The sequence below is a fragment of the Vombatus ursinus genome, unplaced genomic scaffold (genome assembly GCF_900497805.2).
Source record: "Vombatus ursinus unplaced genomic scaffold, bare-nosed wombat genome assembly UNPS02014945.1, whole genome shotgun sequence".
NCBI lineage: Eukaryota > Metazoa > Chordata > Mammalia > Diprotodontia > Vombatidae > Vombatus > Vombatus ursinus.
This window is the reverse complement of record NW_020954723.1, coordinates 22,806,993-22,830,349: the sequence shown is the minus strand read 5'-3', so window position 1 is coordinate 22,830,349 and position 23,357 is coordinate 22,806,993. Positions and strand designations below refer to the sequence as shown.

The 23,357-nt window shown below is 38.6% G+C and overlaps 1 protein-coding gene across 2 annotated transcripts in view; it reads left to right on the top strand.

The window, feature by feature from the left end:
* The first annotated feature begins 9,550 nt into the window (after positions 1 to 9,550).
* Positions 9,551 to 23,357, top strand: part of TTLL5 (tubulin tyrosine ligase like 5) — a 230,980-nt gene continuing 217,173 nt past the window's right edge. Inside the window, exons 1-2 of one of the 2 annotated variants that reach the window (XM_027844934.1) lie at positions 9,551 to 9,560; positions 10,096 to 10,203. In XM_027844934.1, the coding sequence (XP_027700735.1) occupies positions 10,101 to 10,203 (103 nt within the window). In that variant the 5' untranslated portion in view covers positions 9,551 to 9,560; positions 10,096 to 10,100. Of the gene's footprint in view, positions 9,561 to 9,929; positions 10,010 to 10,095; positions 10,204 to 23,357 lie in introns of those variants that run through there. The other variant, XM_027844933.1, reaches the window with a different exon arrangement.

The window sequence follows — 23,357 nt, the reverse complement described above, 5'->3', positions numbered from 1 at the left end:
AGGAAGGGAGAGGAAGTGGAGACACCTGTTGCCATAGGCCTCCTCAAGGACTTCAGCATCAATAGACAGAAGAGATATGGGACAGTAGATGATGGGGATGGGATGGATCAAGGAAGACTTTTTTTTTTTTTTGAGAGTGGGGAGACATGTTTGTAAGTAATATAGAAGTAGCCATTAGGGATAGATTGAAGATAAGTGAGTGAATGAGGATAATAGAAGGGGCTGTTTCCTGGAAGACAGGATGGGTGGGATCTGTTGTACGGGAAAGGCCTTAACACAGAGAAGGGCAAAAGAAGTTCTTTATCCATTTGATCTGCTGTGGATTGACCAGCCATACTCTATTAAGTGATTAAAGATCTCATCTATTCTGTAGTTTACACTACAAAGGGTTGTACTGGGCTCAATGCAATCAGCAAAATGTCATCCACAAACTACTATCCCCAAGTCAGCTGTCTTGCAAAGTCAGAATTAGATGTTTTGAAAAAGAAAGAATGATAACAAGAAAAATGTGTGCCATATAATCAAAACAGTTTAACCCTGAATTATTTAAACAAGTAGTTGAGTGTCAAAAATGTTAAATGTACAACACAAATGACATGAATACCTGCTGTAATAATTTCATTGTGAAGCTTAACAACTATAGCCTTAGTGAACAAATATCTAACTTCCTTGCCTAGTAGGAAGAGATGGCTGCTAATCATTTGTAAAATCTTATGAAAACAAATGATGGATGATTATGGCAGCAGCAGCTCATAAAACAGAGAAGCAGTGGAAGATGAAACTAGTTTAAAGAAAGCTTGGCAAAATATTCTGTTTTTATAGGTATATAAAATATTGAGGAAATAAAATTTATTTTCTGATGTTATTATTTTCTTGGTCCTCAAATTCCTGCTTAGTTAGAGGTGCCAAGTTGTATTACATTTTGATCAGAGGAGGTAGGTTCAAATTTTAGTGACTTCCTATCTGTGTGACCTTGGGCAAGTCACTTCTCTTCCTGGTCTCAGGTTCTTCCCCTTTAAAACCAGGGTATTGGACTAAGTGATGTGTGAGAGAGCCTTTCTAGCTCCAAATCCTGTAATCTTTAAATGAAGAGGCTGAATTATAAGACCTCCACAAGTGCATTCTGGCTTTAAGAATCTGAGCGTGATTGCCTAGATGCATGCTGGTGGCCCCTTCACTTTCTTTTTAGATTTGTCTGTCATGTCAGCAGGGGGCACTGATGGTCTGTGTCATTGGAGGGAGGGTGAAGTGCAGAGAGGCTTCCCCCGCTAAGATGGTGCTGGATTCTTTTTCTTCTCAGACAGAGAGGTGGAATCCCAAAACAGACTTTGTGCTAGATTTTATAGCTTTCAGTGGGTCCAGTATTAGGTCTAAATGATTTGACAAGGTCCTTTTAGAAGATGAAACTAACACCCACATTTTCAGTGAAACAGGAAAAATAAATTAAAATTGAACTGAAATCTTAATGTGTCGTCAGAGACCCAAGGATCTGCTGCACTAACAGTTCAGGGAAAACTGAAGTTCTATCCGGGGATCAGTAAGCGTTCTAGTAATACTGGGGGTTTCATGGTGGGCACTGAGTGATGTCTGAGCATGGGGACTACTTTCTTACTGTCTCTGCAATATTATTCATTCAAAAAGGACCCGAAAGTAACTGTGGCCCCTCCCTGCTAGAAGCCCTTCTTCAGTAGCCCTCCTTGCTAATTAGCACTGGCTCCGCAGGGATATTTACCTTTTCTCTGTTGGATTCCTGTGGTTTTTAAAGAATTCAGGTGCTTGGTAGTTGCCAAAGAATTCGGATTACCTCACAGGCTGCATGCTGTCCAGAGTCTAATACCCCAGCCAGAGAAAGGGAAGAGACCACATCAACAAGGGGGGAAGTCCCCCAATGCTTGCTGTCCCCCCTGGCTGGCAGGGCCTTGCTGTTTGTGGACCTTGAACCGTTCCTGGCTCTGGAGGTAGGGGATCAGCCTGGTAATCCCTTCCCCAGACGGCTCTGTAGGGCGCTCCCTACTCACTGTAGCACTTTGGCAGGCTCCCTGCTGCAGCTGGTTAACAGAAGATCAGAGAGTCCTTGGGCCTCTCGTTCCCTTCCAATAGGGTTTGTCTGGGTCAGGCCAAGATGAAACCCGGTGGCTCCTGGCAAGGCAGTGGGATTCGCTGTCTCCTCACCTCCCAAGGCCTGGGCTTGGAGTCACGACAGCCGCTGATGCCGTGTGTGTGTGTGTGTGTGTGTGTGTGTGTGTGTGTGTGTGTGTGTGTTGTTGCCACGGTCTCCCCATCAATCCTCTGCTTCCATGTCATTCATAGAAGATTCTCTGATTGTAAACTCCTTGAAGGCAGAGAAGGCAGAGACTGTTGTTTTCATCTCTGTGTCTGCAGTATAGTATCCAGTCTCATGCTTTCCAAAGATAACATAGTAGGGATTTAATGAATGTTTGTTTATTGAATACTTTATAGATCATTAAAAGTATGGTCTATGTCTATCCTGGCCATTTTGCTCATGCCTTCAGAGTAGTAATAGCTAACATTTACATAGTGCTTTAAAGTTTGCAAAGTGCTTTACAAATATTCCTCTTGTTTTTCTTCTCACAACAACCCTGGCAGGTAGGTGCTATTGTTATACCCATTTTACAGATGAGGAAACTGAGTGCAAACTAAAGTTAAGTGATTTGTCCAGGGTCATACAGCTGGTAAGGGTCTAAGGCGAGATTTGAATTCAGGTCTTCCTGACTTCACATAAAGTGCTGCATTGCTTTGCTACCTTATAGTGACTGAATTGGGTTTTAATGATCCAATTAACTTCCTTCTCTTTGGTTCCATATTTATAAAGGGATAAAGACATGGAGTAAACAATCTAGCATTACTTAAAGGCAATACTGAATGTTCATTGATTCTATTCTTTATGTCATAATCCTTGTTTCAGACCATTTTCCACATCTCCTTTATGGTGAATTAAGTACACACATTCTCTGTCTCTCTCTTTGCCCCTTTCTCTCTCAAAAGCTTAACATAATAAATTAACAACCCTAGCATGATTCTCAAAGTGAATTTGGAAACAAAGATGTTTGATGCATAACTAAAATGGAGGTAGAACCTTTGGCATAAGAAATTTTTGTCAGAGAATAAATATATTCCACAGAATTTTTCAGTGTGTAAAATATAGTACAAAAATTCCCTTTAAGGTAAATTGCAAAGCCCTCAGTCAACCCTCCTTTTTTTTTTTGGTCCTTGGTCATCTTATGATATAGCTCGAGGATTTGATTTACCATCTAAATTTCAATTTACTTTCCAACAAGTAATGGTAAACTTAAATCTTGAGGTGCTTAGTGGAGTTGTATCATTTTGGGGGTGCTAATAAAGAACTTGTTTTGATGTATTTAGTTTGTTGTTGTTTGGTTAGTTCAGTCGTGTCCTACTCTTTGTGATCCCATTTAGGGTTTTCTTTTCAAAGATACAAGTTTTCGATTTCCTTCTCCAGCTCATTTTACAGATGAAGAACTGAGGCAAACAGATTTAAGTGACTTGCCCGGGGTCAAACAGCTAGTAAGTGTCTGAGGCTGGATTTGAACTCAGAAAGATGAGTCTTTCTGACTCTAGGCCTGGCCCTCTTTCTACTGCACCACCTAGCTGCCCTGAATTATTTAGACTTAACTATAATAGATCTATCAAAGTATTAAATAAAAATCTTGAAGTATTTACACTGAAGTACTATGGAATCTGATGTTATATGAAAGCTTAGTTTAAAGGAAAGAGACGAAAATGAGAGGCAAGTGAACTGAGAAGAACCTACTTAATTTAATGTGACTGTAAAGTTATCTGGTTCTATTGGTGAGCTGACAGTTGTAATATGCTCTTCCCTTCAACCACACACAAGCTTTTCACTAATTTTTGTCTTCTTATCTCTCAGATGAGAGAATATTTTCTTAAAGAGTGCTTAGCATAGTGCCTGGCACGTAGTAGGTGCTATATAAATGCTTATTCCTTTTACCTGACTTCCATGTAGCCTCTACTATGTTCTTCTTTGCCATTCAGCTGAATTTATTTTCCATTATTTTTCTTTTTCCTCTGAATTCTGTCATTAAATGTCTTCCCTGACTCATTCTTCTTATCTTCTCCCTACCTTATATCCCTAGCAAAGAGCTTTTGCATTTTGAATGATGTTTGCATGCAGTTTGAAATGCATTAGGAGTATGTATTTTCAGTCAATGGATGAGGTATAGAGACAAGGGAATCTATTTCTGTATAGATGTCAGACCTTATACAAAAAGGAATATTGGAGCTCCAGAGAGATGTGTTGGCTACCAGAGCTTTGATGGGGGGCTGGACCTCAGTCATCAGCTAGCTCAGCCCAAATCCTGTCTACAAAGTCCCTGACAAGAGGCCATCCATCTTTTGTTGGAAGTCTTCCTTTAGGTGCAACACTGATTTCTGAATTAGACCATTCCACTTTGGAGTAGCCCTAATTGTTAGGAGTGGCTTCTTTGAATCAAAACTAAATTTGCCTCAGTGTCCCTTCTACCCATGACTCATTGTTTTGCCTCCAGAGGCTAAGCAGAGCAAGTCTAATTCCTCTTACATGTTATATAGCCCATTAAATACGATCTCAATACTTGGGCATACTAGGTGGAGCAGTGGATAGAGTGTTGGTCATGGAGTCAGGAAGACTCATCTTCCTGAATTCAAATCTGGCCTCAAACACTTATTAGCTGTGTGACCCTAGGCAAGTCACTTAACCTTGTTTGCTTCAGTTTCCTTATCTGTAAAATGAGCTAGAGAAGGAAATGGCAAAGTACTCCAGTATCTTTGCTAAGCAACCTGAAGAGTTGGATATTGATCTCCTGTTTCCTTTATCCCATCATTATGTGACATGAACTTTAGGTCTTTCCTATCCTGGTTGCTGTATCCTGGATATTTACTAGCTTCCTATTTCTCTTCTTAAAATGTGGTACCCAGAACTGAACATTGTACTGAAGATAACGATTTCACTAGGACAGAGTATAGTGGAACTGTCACTTCCTTATTTCTGGTCTCCATGCCTCTCAATTTAGTCCAAGATTTCATTAACTTTGTTGAATATCATGTCACACTGCTGACTCAAGTTGAGCTTACGATTCATTAATCCCAATTTGTTGACCAAGGTAGATATACTAGTGCAATTCACTCGAGTCGAGGGGCTTAATTTTTCTAAAATATTTTATCTTTTTTTAACCCATTCTTGTTCTGGGGAAGAGGGTGGCATTTGGTATGTTACTGTGAGGTAATGTCTCTGCAGCCTTTGTGGGGCCAAGGTGGGCCTTCTTGCGTTTAACAAGAACTTCATTCATTGACTACCCTAGAATAGGAAAGAGTCTGTTGAAGGAATGTTAAAATGTATAGACAGAGCTTACTCAGCGCAAATTAAAATGACTGGAAGCAATAATATAGCTAGAAATTTCTGAAAGTCTGTGGTCCTTTTTGAATACAGAATATTCTTTGAATATAGGTAGTTTATTAACAAGATAATAAAGTTCTCTAAACTCTGGGCTCCTAACCGTTCCTGCTTGATATCAATTTTTTCCTTGCTTTCTCTGAGCTGCCATACATTTCTGGTATTGCATTTGTTATGGCAGTGGGTGGTTGAGAAGAAAAAGGGAAGAAGAAAATTTAAAATCACATCCTTAGGTAGTAATAAATTTTGTTTTCATAGTCTGTGCAAACATATGAAAATTAATTTGTAAATTACATGACCCTCCTACCTATTTTCACAGAATTGGAAATAGTGTTTCAGAAAAACACTATAATGAAGGGTCGTGATGTAGTTACAAAGGTGTGTGAGCTGAGATTTGTAATTATCTAAATAATCCACCTAAGTGATATTTGGTTGATATTGAATCTCATTGGAAATCTTGACCTATATACTGTCTTACCTCATTCAGAATAACTCCATGGGTACACATCCTTTATGTTCCTCCATTCTTTTGATTTTAGTCCACTCTATCAAATTTCCAACATATGGGTATAAATATATGCCTACATATTGCTGTCAATCTTCCTACATAAACAATGTAATTCTCCTTGCTTTGTGCTCACTTGCTCCATTGTTTCTATGAGCATATATCTATCTGTATGTATATATAAGATTACATATAAAAATGTATGTGTATATGTGTATACACATATGTGAAGTTTATATATAAAAGTATATATGTGTATACATAAGTTTATGTTTATATATAAAAGTATATGTGTATATATACATGTGTTTATATATAAACATATATGTGTGTGTGTGTGTGTGTGTGTGTATATAGAGATGTATACATTTTGTGAATGGATTCTATGTTTTGGTCCTTATTCTTTATCTTCCTTTCAAGTCCAGAGATTAGTTTACTGCATCATGCCATCCATCTCCTGCGTTGTTGCTGTTAAACTCTTCTCTTCTTGTATAAACAGTATGATTTTCTTTGCTTGTGCTCACTCACCCCATTATTGCTATGAGCCTCAGTTCCAAGACTCATACCTCAGCCCCGGTTCTTCATTGCTCACTTTATAAAGTGCTAACCACAGGATGTTAGATACCAGCACCCACAGTACACTAATGGGTCCTGTTCTCCTGCCTTGCTCTTTTTCTGAGCCTAGACACCAATTTGATACTGCCTTTTTGCCACCTTGTCTTATTTGGTTCCTTAATTCTCACTTATATATTCCCTCTAATTTGAGGGGGGAAATTTTTCTAGGATTTCACTTTGGATCCTGCTTTTAGGTTTGCAACTGTGCGATATGATCAAGGAGCTAAGAATATACGGAACCAATTCATGCACCTGACCAACTACAGCGTGAACAAGAAGAGCGGCGACTACGTCAGGTAGGATTGGCGGCTAGGCCACAGAGCCCTGGAGCAGGGGGAAGAAGAGGCAGAGGCCGAGGCTAGCTCTGCACTGGTAACAGTCAGCTCCTCACAAATGAATCCTGATGAAGGCTTTTTTTTAGCGGGGGAAGTGAACTTCACATCCGTATTTAGTGGGTGTGTTTGAAATTCACTATTGCTGGCAGGTGGCAAAGGATAGGTTTTGAGCTGGGTTTTTTTTTTTTTTTTCATTTCTGGCACAGCCACAATACATCCTTCCTCGTTAAAAACCTTTCTTCACCTTTTTGTACTTCCTCATTTTCTAAAGTAAGGGTAATAGTTGCATTAAAGATCATTGGGGGATATTGCCTTTTGGAAAGCAAGAAATGAGGCCATCTTGGAAGAGAACTCAGTGGAATGGAGGACCGGCCCTTTTCTTGGAAACATTTTCTCTGTTCTGTTTTTCTTTCATACTCAACAATTTAGCCAGAAAATGGAAAAATAAAAAAGAAACCCAAATAGTTACTTTTTGCTCAAACTAAAAATAGATTCATAGCAGGTCCAAGAAAGGAAAGAAACCAGGAATCTGAAGGCATTGGAATAGGAGCTAGAATTTTATAGGTTTAATTGAACTTCCCTTCACTAGGGTTCGGGATGGTTAAAGAAATCAAATCCTTCATTTTGGAAGGTTAGCAGTGTGAATGGAGGTGTGGTAGGTGATGGGGAACAGCTTGATGTGACATAAAACACCTATTCCCCCCCCCCCCACAACAAATTGTGAGACTTTCAACATTCTTGGGACCTCCAACCCATAACACAGAGCCATATACATAAATAGTCACTTATAAATATTTGTTGAGTTTTGAATGTTGGAATTCTATTCCAAGCATGGCATATCTTTACTTATAATGGTGGATAAGGATGGGACCTGTGATTTTATTGGTGTTGGACAGAGGTGCTAAACATGCAACCCATAACACTCCTGAGTGTGGCCCAATCCAGATTAAAGTGCATTTAACAGAAAAACGTAAATAAAAAATACAGTAAAACACAGTAATGTTAAAATGTGGTTTTCTAAGTTAATCTGTAGCCCTCAGGGATCTTTATGTACGGTTTTGTGGCCCCAGTAGAGTTTGATACCACTGGTGTAGGGAACTCCCTGATGAGGAAACTGTCTCTATCAATGCAGATCAGCATCTTCTCTGCAGCTTCAGGGCCTGGAAAGGTGAAGGTACTTGCCCAGGCTCACAGAGCCAGTGTGGTGCCAGAGGAAGGACTAGAATTCAGGTTTTCCTTGTTCCAAGGTTGGCTGTCTATCCATGATGCCGTGTTGCCTCTTTTCTTCGTAATAGTAGTATAGTTTGTGAAGCTTACTGATGCCCTGGTGTGAGCCTGTTAACTGACACCAAAAACTGAGAAAGGGGTAAGGGAAAATAAAGAGCTTATTTCAGGGGCAAAAGCATGAACGTATTTGGTTATAATCTTGCCTCATCCAACCTCTTTTCCTCGGACAGAAGCACTAAGGGATGTTTTGTGGTAAAGCACAAAATTTTCTTCAAAGATTACAGGCAGATCCACAAATTTTCCTATCTTCGTACTCTCCATAAATTTCTTGAAACCTTTCTTAGATTATTTTAGATTTTTGAATTACCATTTTCCCTCTAGTGACTAGCACTATTATTTGGATAAGACAAAATTAGCTTTTTTTCTTACCACCAACAGAATATGGAAAGTGTATAACTTTTGATTTCCATTTGTGTTAATACGATGAAGGAAACAGAACAATAGAGTGGATAGCAGAAGAGAGAGAAGGGAGAAGATGTATTTCCTGTGGAGTTTATGTGAACTAGAAAACCATTCAAAAGAATCTTATTCTTCAAGACCAAAAAGCCTAAAGCCGCATGTGACCCCTGACTCCTTGGTTTGTTTTCAGTTGTGATGATCCCGAAGTGGAAGACTATGGGAACAAGTGGAGCATGAGTGCCATGCTCAGGTACCTGAAGCAAGAAGGGAGAGACACGGCTGGTGAGTAGCCCAGCCTCCGCACTTGTGTTTCTTCCCTGTGGAAGGGTGGAGTAAAGTGGCCTCTGCCTCCTGCCAGGGGTCACTGTCATTGGCTTTGTGATCCTAAGGCAGAAAGGGCTGTCAGACAGGATTATGGGTGGTGGGGGTAGGTACTTGTTCCTCCTGCTTCAGAAAGCAAAGAATAGTTCTGGCTCTTGGGGGTAGTCCCCTTCATTTGCTTCCTGGACACACATATAAAACTCTATTAGCCCTTGAATTATCGGTGGAGGCAATTTCACTTCATTTGACAAATTGTATCCATTTTTCCCTAATGAAGCCTTAAGTTCAAGTTCTTTTAAGCAGATCTCCCTCTTTCATATTGGCATCTGATCAGTTTGGCATTAAGCATAGACAATGAGTATATTTTCAAGGGCATTGAAATGGATAAGGTTGATGATCTCTAAGCAACATGAAAACACAATTTTGCTAAAGGAGTATTCTTAGTCTACTAGGAAAAAGACTCATAGTAAAGAAATACTTGTTTTCAAATGTTTGAAAGGCTGTCATGTGAAAGAGGGTTGTATCATTTTGCTTGGCTGTAAAGGAAATAAGACGTAGAAGTTATGTAGGCATATTTAACTTTGATCTAAGGAAATATTGCTGCTTTGTGTGGTAGTGGGTTCCTCCTCATTTGAAGACTTCAAGAAAAGAGGAGAACACTTCTTAGGTATACTGTAGAGGGAATTCTTACTCAGGTTTGATTAGGTAGATCCTTAGGCCCTTTCCAATTCTTGAGATTCTGTATTTCTGTGTGAATTTAAGGGGGAAATAGGCGTCATTTCTAGAATAAGAATGCTTTTTTTCTTAAGTAGACACCTCGGTGCATTTGCACACACATGCAAGTACTGATATCCTGGGCTGTACTGTTGTTCGTCCTTTGTTCTCAAAAAGGACCGTGACATCAGGAAGGTGATGCCGTGGCTTGCAAGTGAATTGGATTTAAGCAAGGGAGCGCTGTGCAAAGTCACCAGCCTTTCTTTCTCCTCCGGAGCCATCTGGGTCCAGTAGCAAGATATAGATCAGGATGACTGGAGATGACTCCTTCCCCCTGCACTGCATATAACTTACTTTAGCTACCCATTCAAAGGGAGGACATCTGGACATTTTTGGACTTGGGTATATATCCTTTCATGAATACAATCTAGGGTGCAGTACATGCAATTTTGTATTTCCTTCTTCATGATTTTTTGTTTATTTTGCAGCACTGATGGCCCATGTAGAGGATCTGATCATTAAGACTATTATCTCTGCTGAGCTAGCTATTGCTACTGCTTGTAAAACCTTTGTTCCTCACCGCAGCAGTTGTTTCGGTAAGGAGATTCAAAAAGTCTAATGGTGAACTGTGATAAGATTCTGGAGCAGGGAGGGCAAGGTGGATATATGGTGGGTGTTGGATATAAAGATGCTACTAAGAGGGCAGTGAAGAGCTGAGTTGGGACCACATTTAGACATGACTAGATATCTGTGTGGGTAAGAATGGTTAGAGCTACATAGTGGGGTCTCCATCAAACTGTGACTGAAAAATGCCTTTTATGGTCTGTGCAGAAGTATTGGTCTAGCAAATGTATTCCAGAACTTACTGGCAGAGGTACACTGGGAATTCTTCCAAGAAGCTTTGGCTGGTACTAGTGTGTGCTTTCTTCTGTTTTCTATTGACTCCTCCTTTTTTGCTTTACTGCTCTTTCTGGTGAGCCTCCCTTCTTTCTCTCCATCCCTGATTGCATAGGGGAGGAATTCTAAACCAGTCTCTTCCAGAGACTAGTCACCGACTGACCAGTTGTAGCCACAAGCAAAGTCAGAGAGGCACTCATTCAGATGTGGGCCCAGTTATAACTGGAGCCCTGAGGTTGAAGTAATTGATAAGAAAAAAAGTCTCTGTGTCCTGACTATTGAACTCAAGGATGAAAACAGTAAGAATACAGATCTGTAACTTGGCCTGAGCACAAGAAATTCATAGCCATCCATTTTTCCCTGAAGGAGTTCAGCATCGAGAATTGTTGAGATTATGAATAGAGGTTGAAACAGGCAGTGGAGAACCTTAAATTCTATAGTAATGATGGTATAGCTATCGACTGATTCATTATGAACTGGACCTTAATTACCTGATACATTTTAAATAACCTACTTAGAGGTCTCCCAAAATTATGCCGACAGAAGCAGGGAAATAGAAGCATGCATCCCAAACACTGACTCTTTTTTCCCAGATTGAAGGGGGGAAAAAAAATAAGATGTGTGGTCCTTGTTCTAATGAGTGGTTATTGCATATCTAGAAGTAATGGTGTAAAATTATGTTCTAAAGTTACATAGAAGAGTTTTCTGTACTTTTCCATTTTATATTTGAGATCTTTTGGCCTTTTGGAAGCTTAAAAATTTATTGGAATTAATGAAAACAGAATGTCAGATATGAAATAAACATCAGGTTTCATTGACTCAGTGAAGAGCTGTCCATCTGTTTTGGGTCCTTTTTCTTCTTTCTCTACTTGTCTTTAGTTTTAATAAACTCAGTGCATCTGGACTTTTCTAAAGTTGCTGACTGCATCCTTGGCTTTGTGGTTCTAATTCCATTTCCTGTCAGACCTGGGATTTCATCTGGTTCATTAACCTTCTCCCCTCACATAAGATTCTGTATAAAAGAGGGTATATGGGTCTCATTCTCTCTCATCCTGCCTCCCTTGGGGCTTTGGTTACAAGAAATAAATTGTTTGGTTCAGTTGTTTAACAGTAAAACAGGAATTGAAAACTTCCAAGAAGATATAATTTAAGCAAGAGTCATGGTGTTTCTGGAGGAAGCCAGATAACCATGTGATGGGACACTGCATGCTCACTCTGCTGTTCTAACTGCTTCTTCTACCCTTGGATATTTGCCAGAGGCAATTCATTGCTATCTAAGTCTGAGGTTGTTATGTCATTTCTTCTCCACCCTACCACCTGTCGGGTCCAACTGTGACCTAGATTGTTGAAATGTTTCTCTTTTTATGGCTTCCTACCTCATCAGTCTCTCTAGTACCAATTGTTTGTTTGCTTCAAATGTCTCAACCTAATTTTTTGGTACAGTGATATACACATATTTGACTAACCTTTGTATTTAAAGACGGAAAAAAGAGTTTTTCCTAAGCTACCTGATTCATAATAATTGTTTGCCTTTTCTTAGAATTTTAGAGCAGAATGAGAGCCCCTAGGAGCATCCAGTCTAAAACCTGATTTTAAGAATCAAAATTTGTGACTGAGGAAAGCTTAGCCAAAGCATCAGACTGTTACTTTTCCTATAGAGAACATTTTCTATGGTAGTACTAACTGTATATTAAATGTGACTGACTTAGCTGATGCTCATAATTAACATTCTCTCTCTCTTTTTCTCCCTTTCCTCCTCTCTCTGACTCTGTCTCTCTCTTTTTCTTTCTATATATGTGTGTATGTGTGTGCAGGCCTGTGTGTCTGTGTGGATCTCATTTGTTTCCTTGCAATATCCCTATGAGTTGATACTATTGTTATCTTCACTTTACATATGAGGAAAAAAAAGGCAGAGATTAAGTGACTTGGCCAGGGTCACATAGCTACTAAGTGTCTGTGGCAGGATTCAATCTTAGATCTCCTTGATTCCAAGCCTAGTGTTCTATCCATGATGGCACTGAGCTGCTTCAAGCAGTTCCACTGTTTATATGGAGATCCAGCTATTTCTACAACTTACAGATCCTATTAATGTATACTAGCAGAGCCTCTCCATTGTGGGCTCTATGGTACCTGAGGACATGAGGAATTACTCTTGCTTTACCTATGATTTTTGCATGACATTTTGACTTGTCTACTCCGCCAATTCCTTATAAATCTACAGTTATGACACAGGAGGTAAAACTCGGGTTACATATATCACCAGGTTTTCCATTCAATAATTAGACCAGGGAATTAGTGAAAGTAATTAAAAATAAACAGTAGGTCATATAATTTTGGGAGAGAGCCATCCCAAAATATACTGTTCCCTGCCTCATGCCACTCTTTTTAAAAAAAAATAATTTTTTTATTATATAATTGATAAACATCAATAGACATAATCATTTTCATGTACAAAGAAGAAAATAAAGAGCCATGAAACTATCCATTATGTAAAGCTTGTTACAGTTAACATAACAAATTCAATATGGTAGACCTGAAATTGTCCTTTTGTGTTGCTTTCTGAACTTCCTTCTTTCTTTTTGCATCACTATCACTACTCCCTTTCCCCACCACAAAATAAAAGCCTTTCCTTGTAACAAATAGACAAAACAAATCCCTACATTGATCATGTCAGAATTTGTCTGTCATCATGTCATTATTGTTCTGTAGTTGTGGTTGGTCATTGTACTGATCAGAGTTTAAGTCTTTCAGCATTATTTTCCTTTACAATGTTTTAGTTGTATAAACTATTCTGATCTTGCTCATTTTATATCAATTCATGAAGAAACATCGGGATTCCCAGGTTTCTCTAAATCCCTCTCTTTGTCATTTCTTAGGGCACAGTGATATTCCATTACCTTCATCCACGATGATTCATTTGTATTATTCATGAGTATCTCCTTAGTTACCTGCTCTTTGCTACAACAAAAAGTTTTTGTAGGAGTATTTTTGTACATATGGATTCTTTCCTTCCTTTTATCTTTTTGGGCTATAAACATAGTAATGATGTCATGGTTAAAGGGTATGCACAGTTTAGTGACTTTTTGGATTCCAAATTGTTTTCTAGAAAGTCTGGAACAATACACAGTTCTACCAACAGTACATTGGTATCTACCTTCATCCTCTCCAAAAATTGTCATTTTCTATTTTTATACCAGTGCTAATCTGCTGGCTTTGGAATTTCTTTTTTCTTTCCCTTTGTGCTGGATTTTCTTGGCAATATTGTATCCAGAAAAGGCTGATGATTAAGGGAGCACAATGCAGGGTTTCCATTCATTATAGTTTTGCTTTTTATTCCTACCCTAGAATTCATTGAACTTTCCCTTTAAGTACTTTGATGCGCTACCATTTGTTGTATATACATATATATATGTGTATATATATATATACACACACATATATATATAAGCATTGATTCTATTTTGTTATCAATAACAAAGCACAATCTGCTTATCTTTTTTAACCATGTCAATATTTCCTGTTGCTATGTTTGAGATTGATTGCTGTCCTTGCTTTTTTGAGTTTAATAGGTTCTGCTCTAGTTCCTCATTTTAACGCTATGGATTTTTATATTTCAGAGATGTTTCTTTTAAACAATGTATTGTTGTATTTTGCTTTCTGATCCATTCTGATATCCTCTTCTGTTTTATGGTTATAATTGTTCACATTCACATTTATGGTTGTAATTGTTATAAATCATGTATTTTCTCCATTATATCTTCTTATCCTTTTCCTCTCTTAGCCATCTACTTCATTTCTCCTTCCAAAGAAGAAGGTGGTGAAAGAAAAAGAAAATTGTTAACACTAGTAATCTATAATTGAAGTGGTCTGTTCCAACCCCCGTTGGGGAAGTCTTCAGGCAGCTGTTGGGCATGTCATTGTAGGGATTCTTTTCATCTGTTGATTACATTAAATAGCTATTGAGATCTTTTTTAACTCTCAAATTCTAGAATTCTTAACTCTCCCTCTCTTGACTTTGCCCAAACCCCAGTTACCTGTTCTTAGACTCATTTCTTTTCTCTTTTACAAACCACCTTTGAAGATAAAGTTTGTTTTGCCTGTGTCTGTTCCTTTTCCCATTCTGTTTGTCTTCTTAAATCTCCTTCTTCTTCGTCTCTTATGAGGCATTTAAGTGGTGCAGTGTGTAAAAGCACTGAGCCTTGGAGTTAATAGGATCTGAGTTTGAATCCAGCTTCAAACATTTAATAACTATGTAACCTTGGCCAAGTCACTTAACTTCTATTTGCCTTAGTTTCCTCTCTGTTGTAAACTGGGGATAATAACAGGACCTACCTCACAGTTGTGAGGATTAAAGGAGATAATATTTGTAAAGTGCTTAGCCTGGTGCCTGGCATATAGTAGGCATTATATAAATGCATATTGCCTTCCCTCTGTTCCTTTCCCCTTTCTCCTCTTATCTGTTCCTTCCTGATTCTCTGTTGAGTTTATATATTTCCACTCCAAATTTTTTTTCTTTCTGTGTGTGTTCAACCCTTTTTTTTGGTCTAAGTCAGATAACAGTAAGATTAATGCTATTCCTTCTCTCTCATTCCACCATTCATTTTTGTATATTCTCCTTCTAATAGACCCTAATTATGAGATGTAGTAAGTTCTTTCTTCTCATTTTTTCTTCAGTGTTTTCTTTTTCTTCTTTTTCTTTCCTATCTAAAAGCAGATCACAACCATTCCCAAGTCCTTAGTTTGTCTTTCTTAACTTTCTCTGTGATCCTTTAAGACAGTGGGGTTCCATGCACAAGGATAATCATCTCTTATTCCCCTACTGAAAAATAAGCAACTTGTCATCATTTATTCCCTTCCAGTTTCTTAAATGTATTTACCTTTTTAGGTTTCTTTTGATTCCTGTGTTTACATTTCAAAATTTCTGTTCAGTTCTGATCATTTTATCAGGAATGCTCAAAATTCCTCTTTTAAAAGACCTTTTCCCTCGTAGGTCTAGATTCAGTTTTGCAAGTTAAGTTATTCTTGATAAGCCTTGGTCTTTTTCGTTTTGGAATGTCATATTTCAAGATTTTCTTTCTTTTACATAAGTTGCAGCATAGTCTTGTGTGAACCCAACTTATTTCTTAGTACCTGAACTCTTTATTTCTGCTGCATGAAGTATTTTTTCTTCATCTTGGAAACGGTGGTAAACACTATTCCTTGTTGTTTTTATTTTTGTTTTTTCCAGGAAGTTATCTATGGATTCTCTTCCTGAGTTTTACAACTCAAATTTAAAGTGAAAAGAGTTTATTTTTCTCCCGTAGCTTTTGAAAGATATAGTGATGCCAACCTCAAACAACTTCCCTTTGCCCTGAGGAATAGTAAGGGCCAGACTTCTTTTGGGCTGAAGTAACAGGACGGCATCCTGATAATCAAAGAGGACTTAGTGGTTTGATGCTAAGATAAAGTGTGAAGTGCTTGCTAATGCCTGAAGACCTTGAGTAGATCCTCATTTCATTACATTACGCATCTCCTCCATTTCCTCCCTTCCTGAACTATTTTTCATTAGGCTTGCTCTTTCTTGTAGGAACTTCCCTCACATTCTTAGTGTTTATTATTGGCAGTTTCGTGGTTCTTTTCACCCTTTTTTTCTACCTCATTTTTCTAGGCTTGCTGAAAATTATTTTTTTTTGTCCTTCATCTTGGTGCTTCCCAGCCCTTTTCCTTTTTCTTTAACATACTTGTATATTTTTAACTTTGTTGCCATTGAGGCTAAGAGAAGTACTTTTTTTCCACTGAGGAAATTTGACTTAGGGGAAGTACCATTATATAGATTAGAAAGGATAGGTCTTAATAAAGCAAATTTGAGTATGATTGAAAAATGGAGAGAAGGAAGAAGAAATAAGGGAGATGAACAGGGGTCCAACAGTTAATCTAGATAGGGTGGGGGAATGTGCCCTTTTCAGGGCTCATACAGTGTGAACATCTTGGAATAGATGACTGCTATTGCTGCTGCTTTGATTAGTAAACATCCACACACTGTAGGCATTCACATGGGGATGCCATGAGGTAAAAACATCCTATTCACCTCCCTTGATCTGATGAGTTCTTCCCGTCCACTGATCCTCTGCCTGAACTCTATCTCCAGTGGTTAGCAAACTCTCACCATAGTTTACCCTTCCCACCCTTGTGATACTAAATGCCAGACTACCAAAAAGAAAATCTCTCCTCTCTAGTTCCTGCTGTCCACTCGAATCCCCACTGATCTCTGTATTCCCCCCACCCTCATCCCAATGTCCTGCTCTATATCTACCAGCCCCTTCCATTGCATTCTCTTTGAAGTTTACTCTATCCATATTTATTACCCCATCCATATTGTGGTGGCTATCATCTAATAACCCCAAGAGCATTCTTCCTCTTTTTCTCAGTGAGTTCGGTGCTTAGTTTACAATGGCCATCTCCACCCAAATTCCTTCCCTCATAGTAGAGGGCTTCAATATCTATATCTACATCAATGTCTATATCTAAATACTGATATTGACATAGATAGTGATATTCCTTCAAATACTCTTAACTTCCCAATTCCTCAATCTCTTTAACTCCCATGACTCGTTCCTCTACTCTGGTTCAGCCTCATAGACTTGATCTTGTCCTCACCAATAAGTACTCTACTTCCATAATTAAGAACTCTCAAATTTCTTTATCAAACCATAGTCTATTATTCCAGCCCTCCCTATGCCTTATTCCTCCTAGACTTATTCTTTGTCCTTACCACAACCTACAATATATCCACTTTTCTGTGTTTTGCCAGGCCGTCACCTCTGCTCTGACTATTCTTCTCCTTTTCCATTCTTGACTCCTTTGTGAATCAGTTCAACTCACCTCTATTCTTTATTCTCAAATTCCTTCCTGCCCCATCCTATCACTGCTCATGCCTTGCCAAGTCCCAACTCTCCCCATCCTCTTCCACCTCTATTTTATCTGTTACTGAAAATTGCTGAAAAAATTTTTGCAGTTTTTCTAACTAAATACACCACAAACTTTTGCTGTCTAATGTCAAGGGGGCTCTTGTGGCAGCAAGGCTTTCCTTTGATCCCCCTTCCCCTAATTGAATCTATATCTCCCAACTCATAGATGCTATTCCAAACTCCAGGCCCAACACTCTAGCCATTGTCTCACCTAACTGCTTCTTGATTAGATTACAGTGAGCTCTCATGGACTATAAAATGCAACTAAAAACAACTTTACTTGTGATAGCATTAAAAAGTATATAGTTCCTAAATAAATTCTAAATAAATAAAATGCTACCTTCCCCCTCCACCTCTATATTTATGACTGCAATTGGCAATATTTGATCAGAAAGGCATCCTTTCAGGGTAATAGAAATTTTGCTAAACAAAAACCAAACCTCCAAAGCACAGACTCACAGAACCACAAAATTTGAGTTAGAAGGGGCCTTGGTAGTCATCTAGGACAATCTAAACAGGAATAAATCCCCACTATAACATAACTTACAAGTGATCATACAGTTTCTCTTAGAACACCTCCAAGAAAGGGGAATCCACCACTTCTCAAAGCAGCTCATACTACTTTGTCTAATTGTCAGGAATATTTTCAAAGCCTGAATTTGCCTCTTTTCAGTTCATTGGAGCCAAATAAAACCAGTGTGGCCCTATTCCACATGATCGTCCTACAGATTCTTGAAGATAGATATCATGCTCCGTTTCCCTCAAATCTTCTTTTCTCCAGGCTGAGCGTGCTCAGTTCCTTCAACTCATCTCCATAAATCTTAGTTTCAGGGCACTTCATCTTGGTCACCTTCCTCTGTACACTCTTTAACTTATTAATACAGTGATTAAACTGTGGCTCTTAGAACTGAACACAATACTCCATATGTGATCAGAGGAAGGCAGAACTTATCTGGAATCGTACTCTATTCTTAATGTAGTGCAAAATTGGGTTAATTAAATTAACTTTGGGTTAATTAAATCCACAGGATGGCATCATTAATTCCTTAAAGGGAAACTATGCCAGCCAACATAAAACAAGTGCCATATTTACCAGAATCTTTAAGCCTCCAACAGCCACTCCCTACCGACAACAACAACAACAACAATAAAACAGTAACATTTATATAGTGTTTACTATGTGGTAGCCATTGTGCTATGTACTTTGTAAATGTCTCATTTGATCCTCCCAACAGCTCTGCAAAGTAGGTACTGTTATTATCCTCATTTTATAGTTAAGGAACCTGACTCAAACAGAGGTTAAGTAGCTTGCTTAAGCTCACACAGCTAGTGAGTATCTGAAGCTAGGTTTGCTGCCAGTGTGTCACTGTGCTATCTAGCTGCCTCTTGCTTGATACTGCACTGAAAAAAAAAATAAATTTATCTGCCAAGAGCTCCCTCTTCTCCCCTCCTTCTTACCTGACAACTCAGCACTTAGCACAGTGCCTAACACATGTAGGCACTTAATAAATTGATTGATAGATATATTCCCCAACATCTCCTTCTTTACTCCAGTCTCTTGAAGAAGTAGTCCTGTTATTCCCCTAGGCCACTCTTCACTTCTACCTCTTAAAATCCCTGTTTTCCTTCAAAAATCAGCTCAAGCACCACTCTCTGTGTGAAGCTTTTCCCGATAAACTTAGCTGCTAGTACACTCTTTCCCCAAACAACCTAAAGTATGATGTAAATATTTATGTATTCATGTTGTCTCCTGTGCTAAAATGTAAGCTCCTTGAGGACAGGCACTGTTCACTTATTTCTTTGTATCATCCTAAGCAAAGTGCTTGGCACATTGTAAGTGCTTAATAGGTTGTATTGATTGTATAGGGGAAAACCCAACTTTCTTCTCACATACTTATGAAAGATTAGCAGTACACTAATTTATCCCAGCACACTGGTTGGCAGACACTATTATAGAGCTTTTAATATTGTAGATAGTTTATAGATAAATTAAGACCATTATATAAAATTAGAAGATGAGGAAGCTTAATCATCCCGGGAGTAACTATTCTCATTAAATCTGATTAGATCTTTAATGTCCATGCAGAACACTCAAGCTGCAAGTTTTAAGGTCTTATTGTAAGATTAGTACTCATTCTTTATCTTAAGATCCTAACTTGACCCTTTTAAAAAGTTTGTCCTGATACTTTTCAGTTCAGTTTCTCTCTCCCCAGTACATATGAAGATCAATTTTTAGTCTTGGTTCACTTCCTAGAGTGTTGGTTATCGTTAACAGGTCTTAATTCACATGAATGTTCATTAGGTTATCATCACTAATGAGTGTTTAATCCTGGGTTAATTGGGTCTTTTTTCTTCTTACTTCCCCCAAATATATTGGCACTCTTACTCTCCAGAAAGACCTGTCAACTGAGAATATTAGAATGTGCCTTTGATTTGGTAGTAAATGCAATTAATTTCATTGGTTGTGATTCTATGTAATTCAGCCATAAATGGTTGACTCTGAAAATTTGACTTGTCACCGTCATTATCATTGTCAAATAATTATTTGATAATATGTTTTTGTATTTGTTTTCAGCACAGACTTGTGATTTCATAAGGATAGGGAACTCCTGATTAGAAGCTCCTTCCACTAGTACAGCTCAGCATCTCATCTTTAATGTATCGTTTTAGAGAAATGTCGGGGGGCCTGAGAGAGGGTGATTTGCCTAGGAACCTATGGCTAAGCTGTCCGAGGCAGGGCTCAAACCCAGGTCATCCTGACTCCATGACTGACCCTCTACACCATCCTGTGTGGCATTAATTGTTAATAATACTTTATATGTGTTTGTTTTGGGGTTTTGCATTGTATGTATGTGTGTGTGTATTTTTGAAAATGGGTCCCTATTCTCCTATCTTGCTCAGGCTGAACTACAGTGGCCACTCTTGGGCCTGATCTCACTACTGCTTGGCACAGAAACTTTGACCACCTATTTTTCCAGCTTGGGCCGCTTCACCTCTCTTTAGTCATCCTGGTGTCCCCTTGTTTCTGGGGACTCACTGTGTTGGTGCCAGACTTTGTGCAGATACCATGTTAGTCTGCTGCAGGCCAGAATTCCCTCCTGAGCTCAAGCAGTGTACAGCCTCAGTTTCCTTGGGAGCAGGAATTACAAGCATGTACCACCATGCCATGATCTACATTTGTATTGTACTTTGTTCTCACATGTTTATTTGATCGAATCATGTGAATTCATGTATTAATATCAAAATTTGAAAGCTATGAAGAACATATTGCTTTCCTTGAACTGTATCTATAATGGTATCACATTCATTTAAATTATAGTATGACAGTAGACTTTTGGATGTTGCAATTAGCATTTTTATTTGATGTATTTTGTTATTTGCTAGTAGACTGAATAGCAGGCTATTTTTTCAGATTAAAGGAGCACATTCTGTGCTTTTTTTGAAAATTAGGTTAGACATAAGAAATTTCCTCAGTTGTGATTTTGTTAACAAAATTATACCTAATATTCTTCTTTGGAACTTATGATGAAAATGTATATTTATTAGGCCAATTTATTTGTTATCCTTTCTGAATATCTCTTGAATATGTCCGCTTCTCTCTGTTAGTGCAGGTAGAGTGTGGTGCAGGCCATTAATACCTCATACCTGGACTATTGCTGTAATTATCTGGCTGATTTCCTTGCCTCAAGTCTATCCCCGCTTCAGTCTATCTTCTATTCAGCTGCTCAAGTGATCTTCCAAAAGTATACGGTTAGCCAGGGCCCCTCCTCTCCCCTCATACATTGAATACTCTCCTCCTTGCCTCTGCCCCTTGGATTCCATTACTTCTTGCAAAATTCAGCTCACATCCCACCCTCTGCAAGAAGTCTTTCGTGATTCCTTCCTGCTGTTAATGCTTTCTGTCTGACATCACTTTCCATTGACTATCTTGTACACACATAGTTGTTTTCACGTTGTCTTCCCCGTTAGAATGTAAGATCTTTTAGGGCATATAGACCATATTTCTGCTTTTCTTTGTATCCTGGAGCTTAGCACAATGCCTAGCATGTAGCATGTTCTCTTAGAACACCTCCAAGAAAGGGGAATCCACCACTTCTCAAAGCAGCTCATACTACTTTGTCTAATTGTCAGGAATTTTTTCAAAGCCTGAATTTGCCTCTTTTCAGTTCATTGGAGCCAAATAAAACCAGTGTGGCCCTATTCCACATGATCGTCCTACAGATTCTTGAAGATAGATATCATGCTCCGTTTCCCTCAAATCTTCTTTTCTCCAGGCTGAGCGTGCCCAGTTCCTTCAACTCATCTCCATAAATCTTAGTTTCAGGGCACTTCATCTTAATAAATGCTCATTGACTGACTGAAGGCAAGAGGGAGGGATGTAACCACTTGAAATTTTTTCTCGTTAACTAATTTTAAAGTTCTTGAAAATTAAATGGAATAGTAAGCAACTACATTTAGAAGACATTCACAGATACTCAACTTAGAGGTGACATAAATTAGTCTATATTACAGAAATGGTAGTGCTAAACACAGGGTTTCTGAAGCACCACATAATGGGAAAAGGGACGGAAGAACCAGGGAAATTGTTGTTGTTCATTCGTTTTTTGGTCTCGAAGAGGACCAATTATATCAAGAGGGTAATATCTTAACTTTTGAGTGAATTGGATTTTTAAGTGAAGCAGAGCTGTGCAAAGTCATCAGCCTCACTTTCTCCTGCAGGATCATTGGAGTCCAGTGGCAGGACATACATTAAGACTGCCAGGGAAATATGAGCAGCATGCTTCTGGATTTTTAGATAGGATTGATGGTCTACTTTTATGCTGAGAGGCCTAAGAAACAGTTCCAAACCATCTGTGAAGTAGGCAGAATTTTTCAGGATCAGTTGTTAAAGAATGGACTTAGATGGATCCTCAGAAATAATTTAGACTAGTCCATTGATTTTACAGATGAGAAAACTTATGCACAGTAATGGTTAAACAGATTGCCTAAGGGTTATACAACAACAGATTGAAGACTAGAACATGGATCCTTTGAGTCCCAGCCCTGTCTTCCTGCCACTGTGCTGTGCTGCCTCCTCATGCAACATGCAGGGGGCTGTTTGGTTGCTTTCCATGCCTAAACTCAGTCAAAAATTGTGGAGATTTTGTCTCCTCTTGGAAGAGATTGAGCAATATTTGATACTGCTGTTTTTAAAGACTCTAATGTAAGGTTTTGGGTAGTAATCAACAAATAAGCATTTATTAAATACCTACTGTGTACTAGGTGCTGTGCTGATTGATGGAAGTACAAATACAGCGAAAGTCTATTTGCGAGGAGGATAATGAGGAAGATAACAAACATAGAAGTATATGCAGAGTAAATATAAAGAGAACAAATATGAATGTAATTACAAAGAAGTTAAAAGATAATTTGGGAAGGAGGGCACTAGTAGCTGGATGGGATTGGGAAAGGCTTCACATAGAAGGTAGTACTTGAGCTATGTGTCTTAAAGAATGAGAAAGATTTTATGAGGCAGAGGTGAGTGCATTTAGGGATGGCAGGCTTGGGGGGACAGCCCATGCAAAGGCACAGAGGCTAGAGATAAAGTGCCATATATGAGGAACAGAGAGAAAATCACTTTGGCTGAATCACAGAGTGTGGGAAGGAAGGAAAATGCCTGCTATGTGCCAGGAACTGTGCTAAATGCTTTACTGATATCTCATTTGATCCTCACAACTACTCTGGTAGGTAATAACTGTTATGATCCCTGTTTTACAGTAGAGGAAATTGAGATGAACAGTGATTAAGTTACTTACCCAGGGTTACACAGCTAGTTAAGTGTGTAAGGCCAGATTTGAACTCGGGTTTTTCCTGATCCCAGGCCCAATTCTCTAGCCACTCATCTAGCTAAGAATATTCAGTGAGGT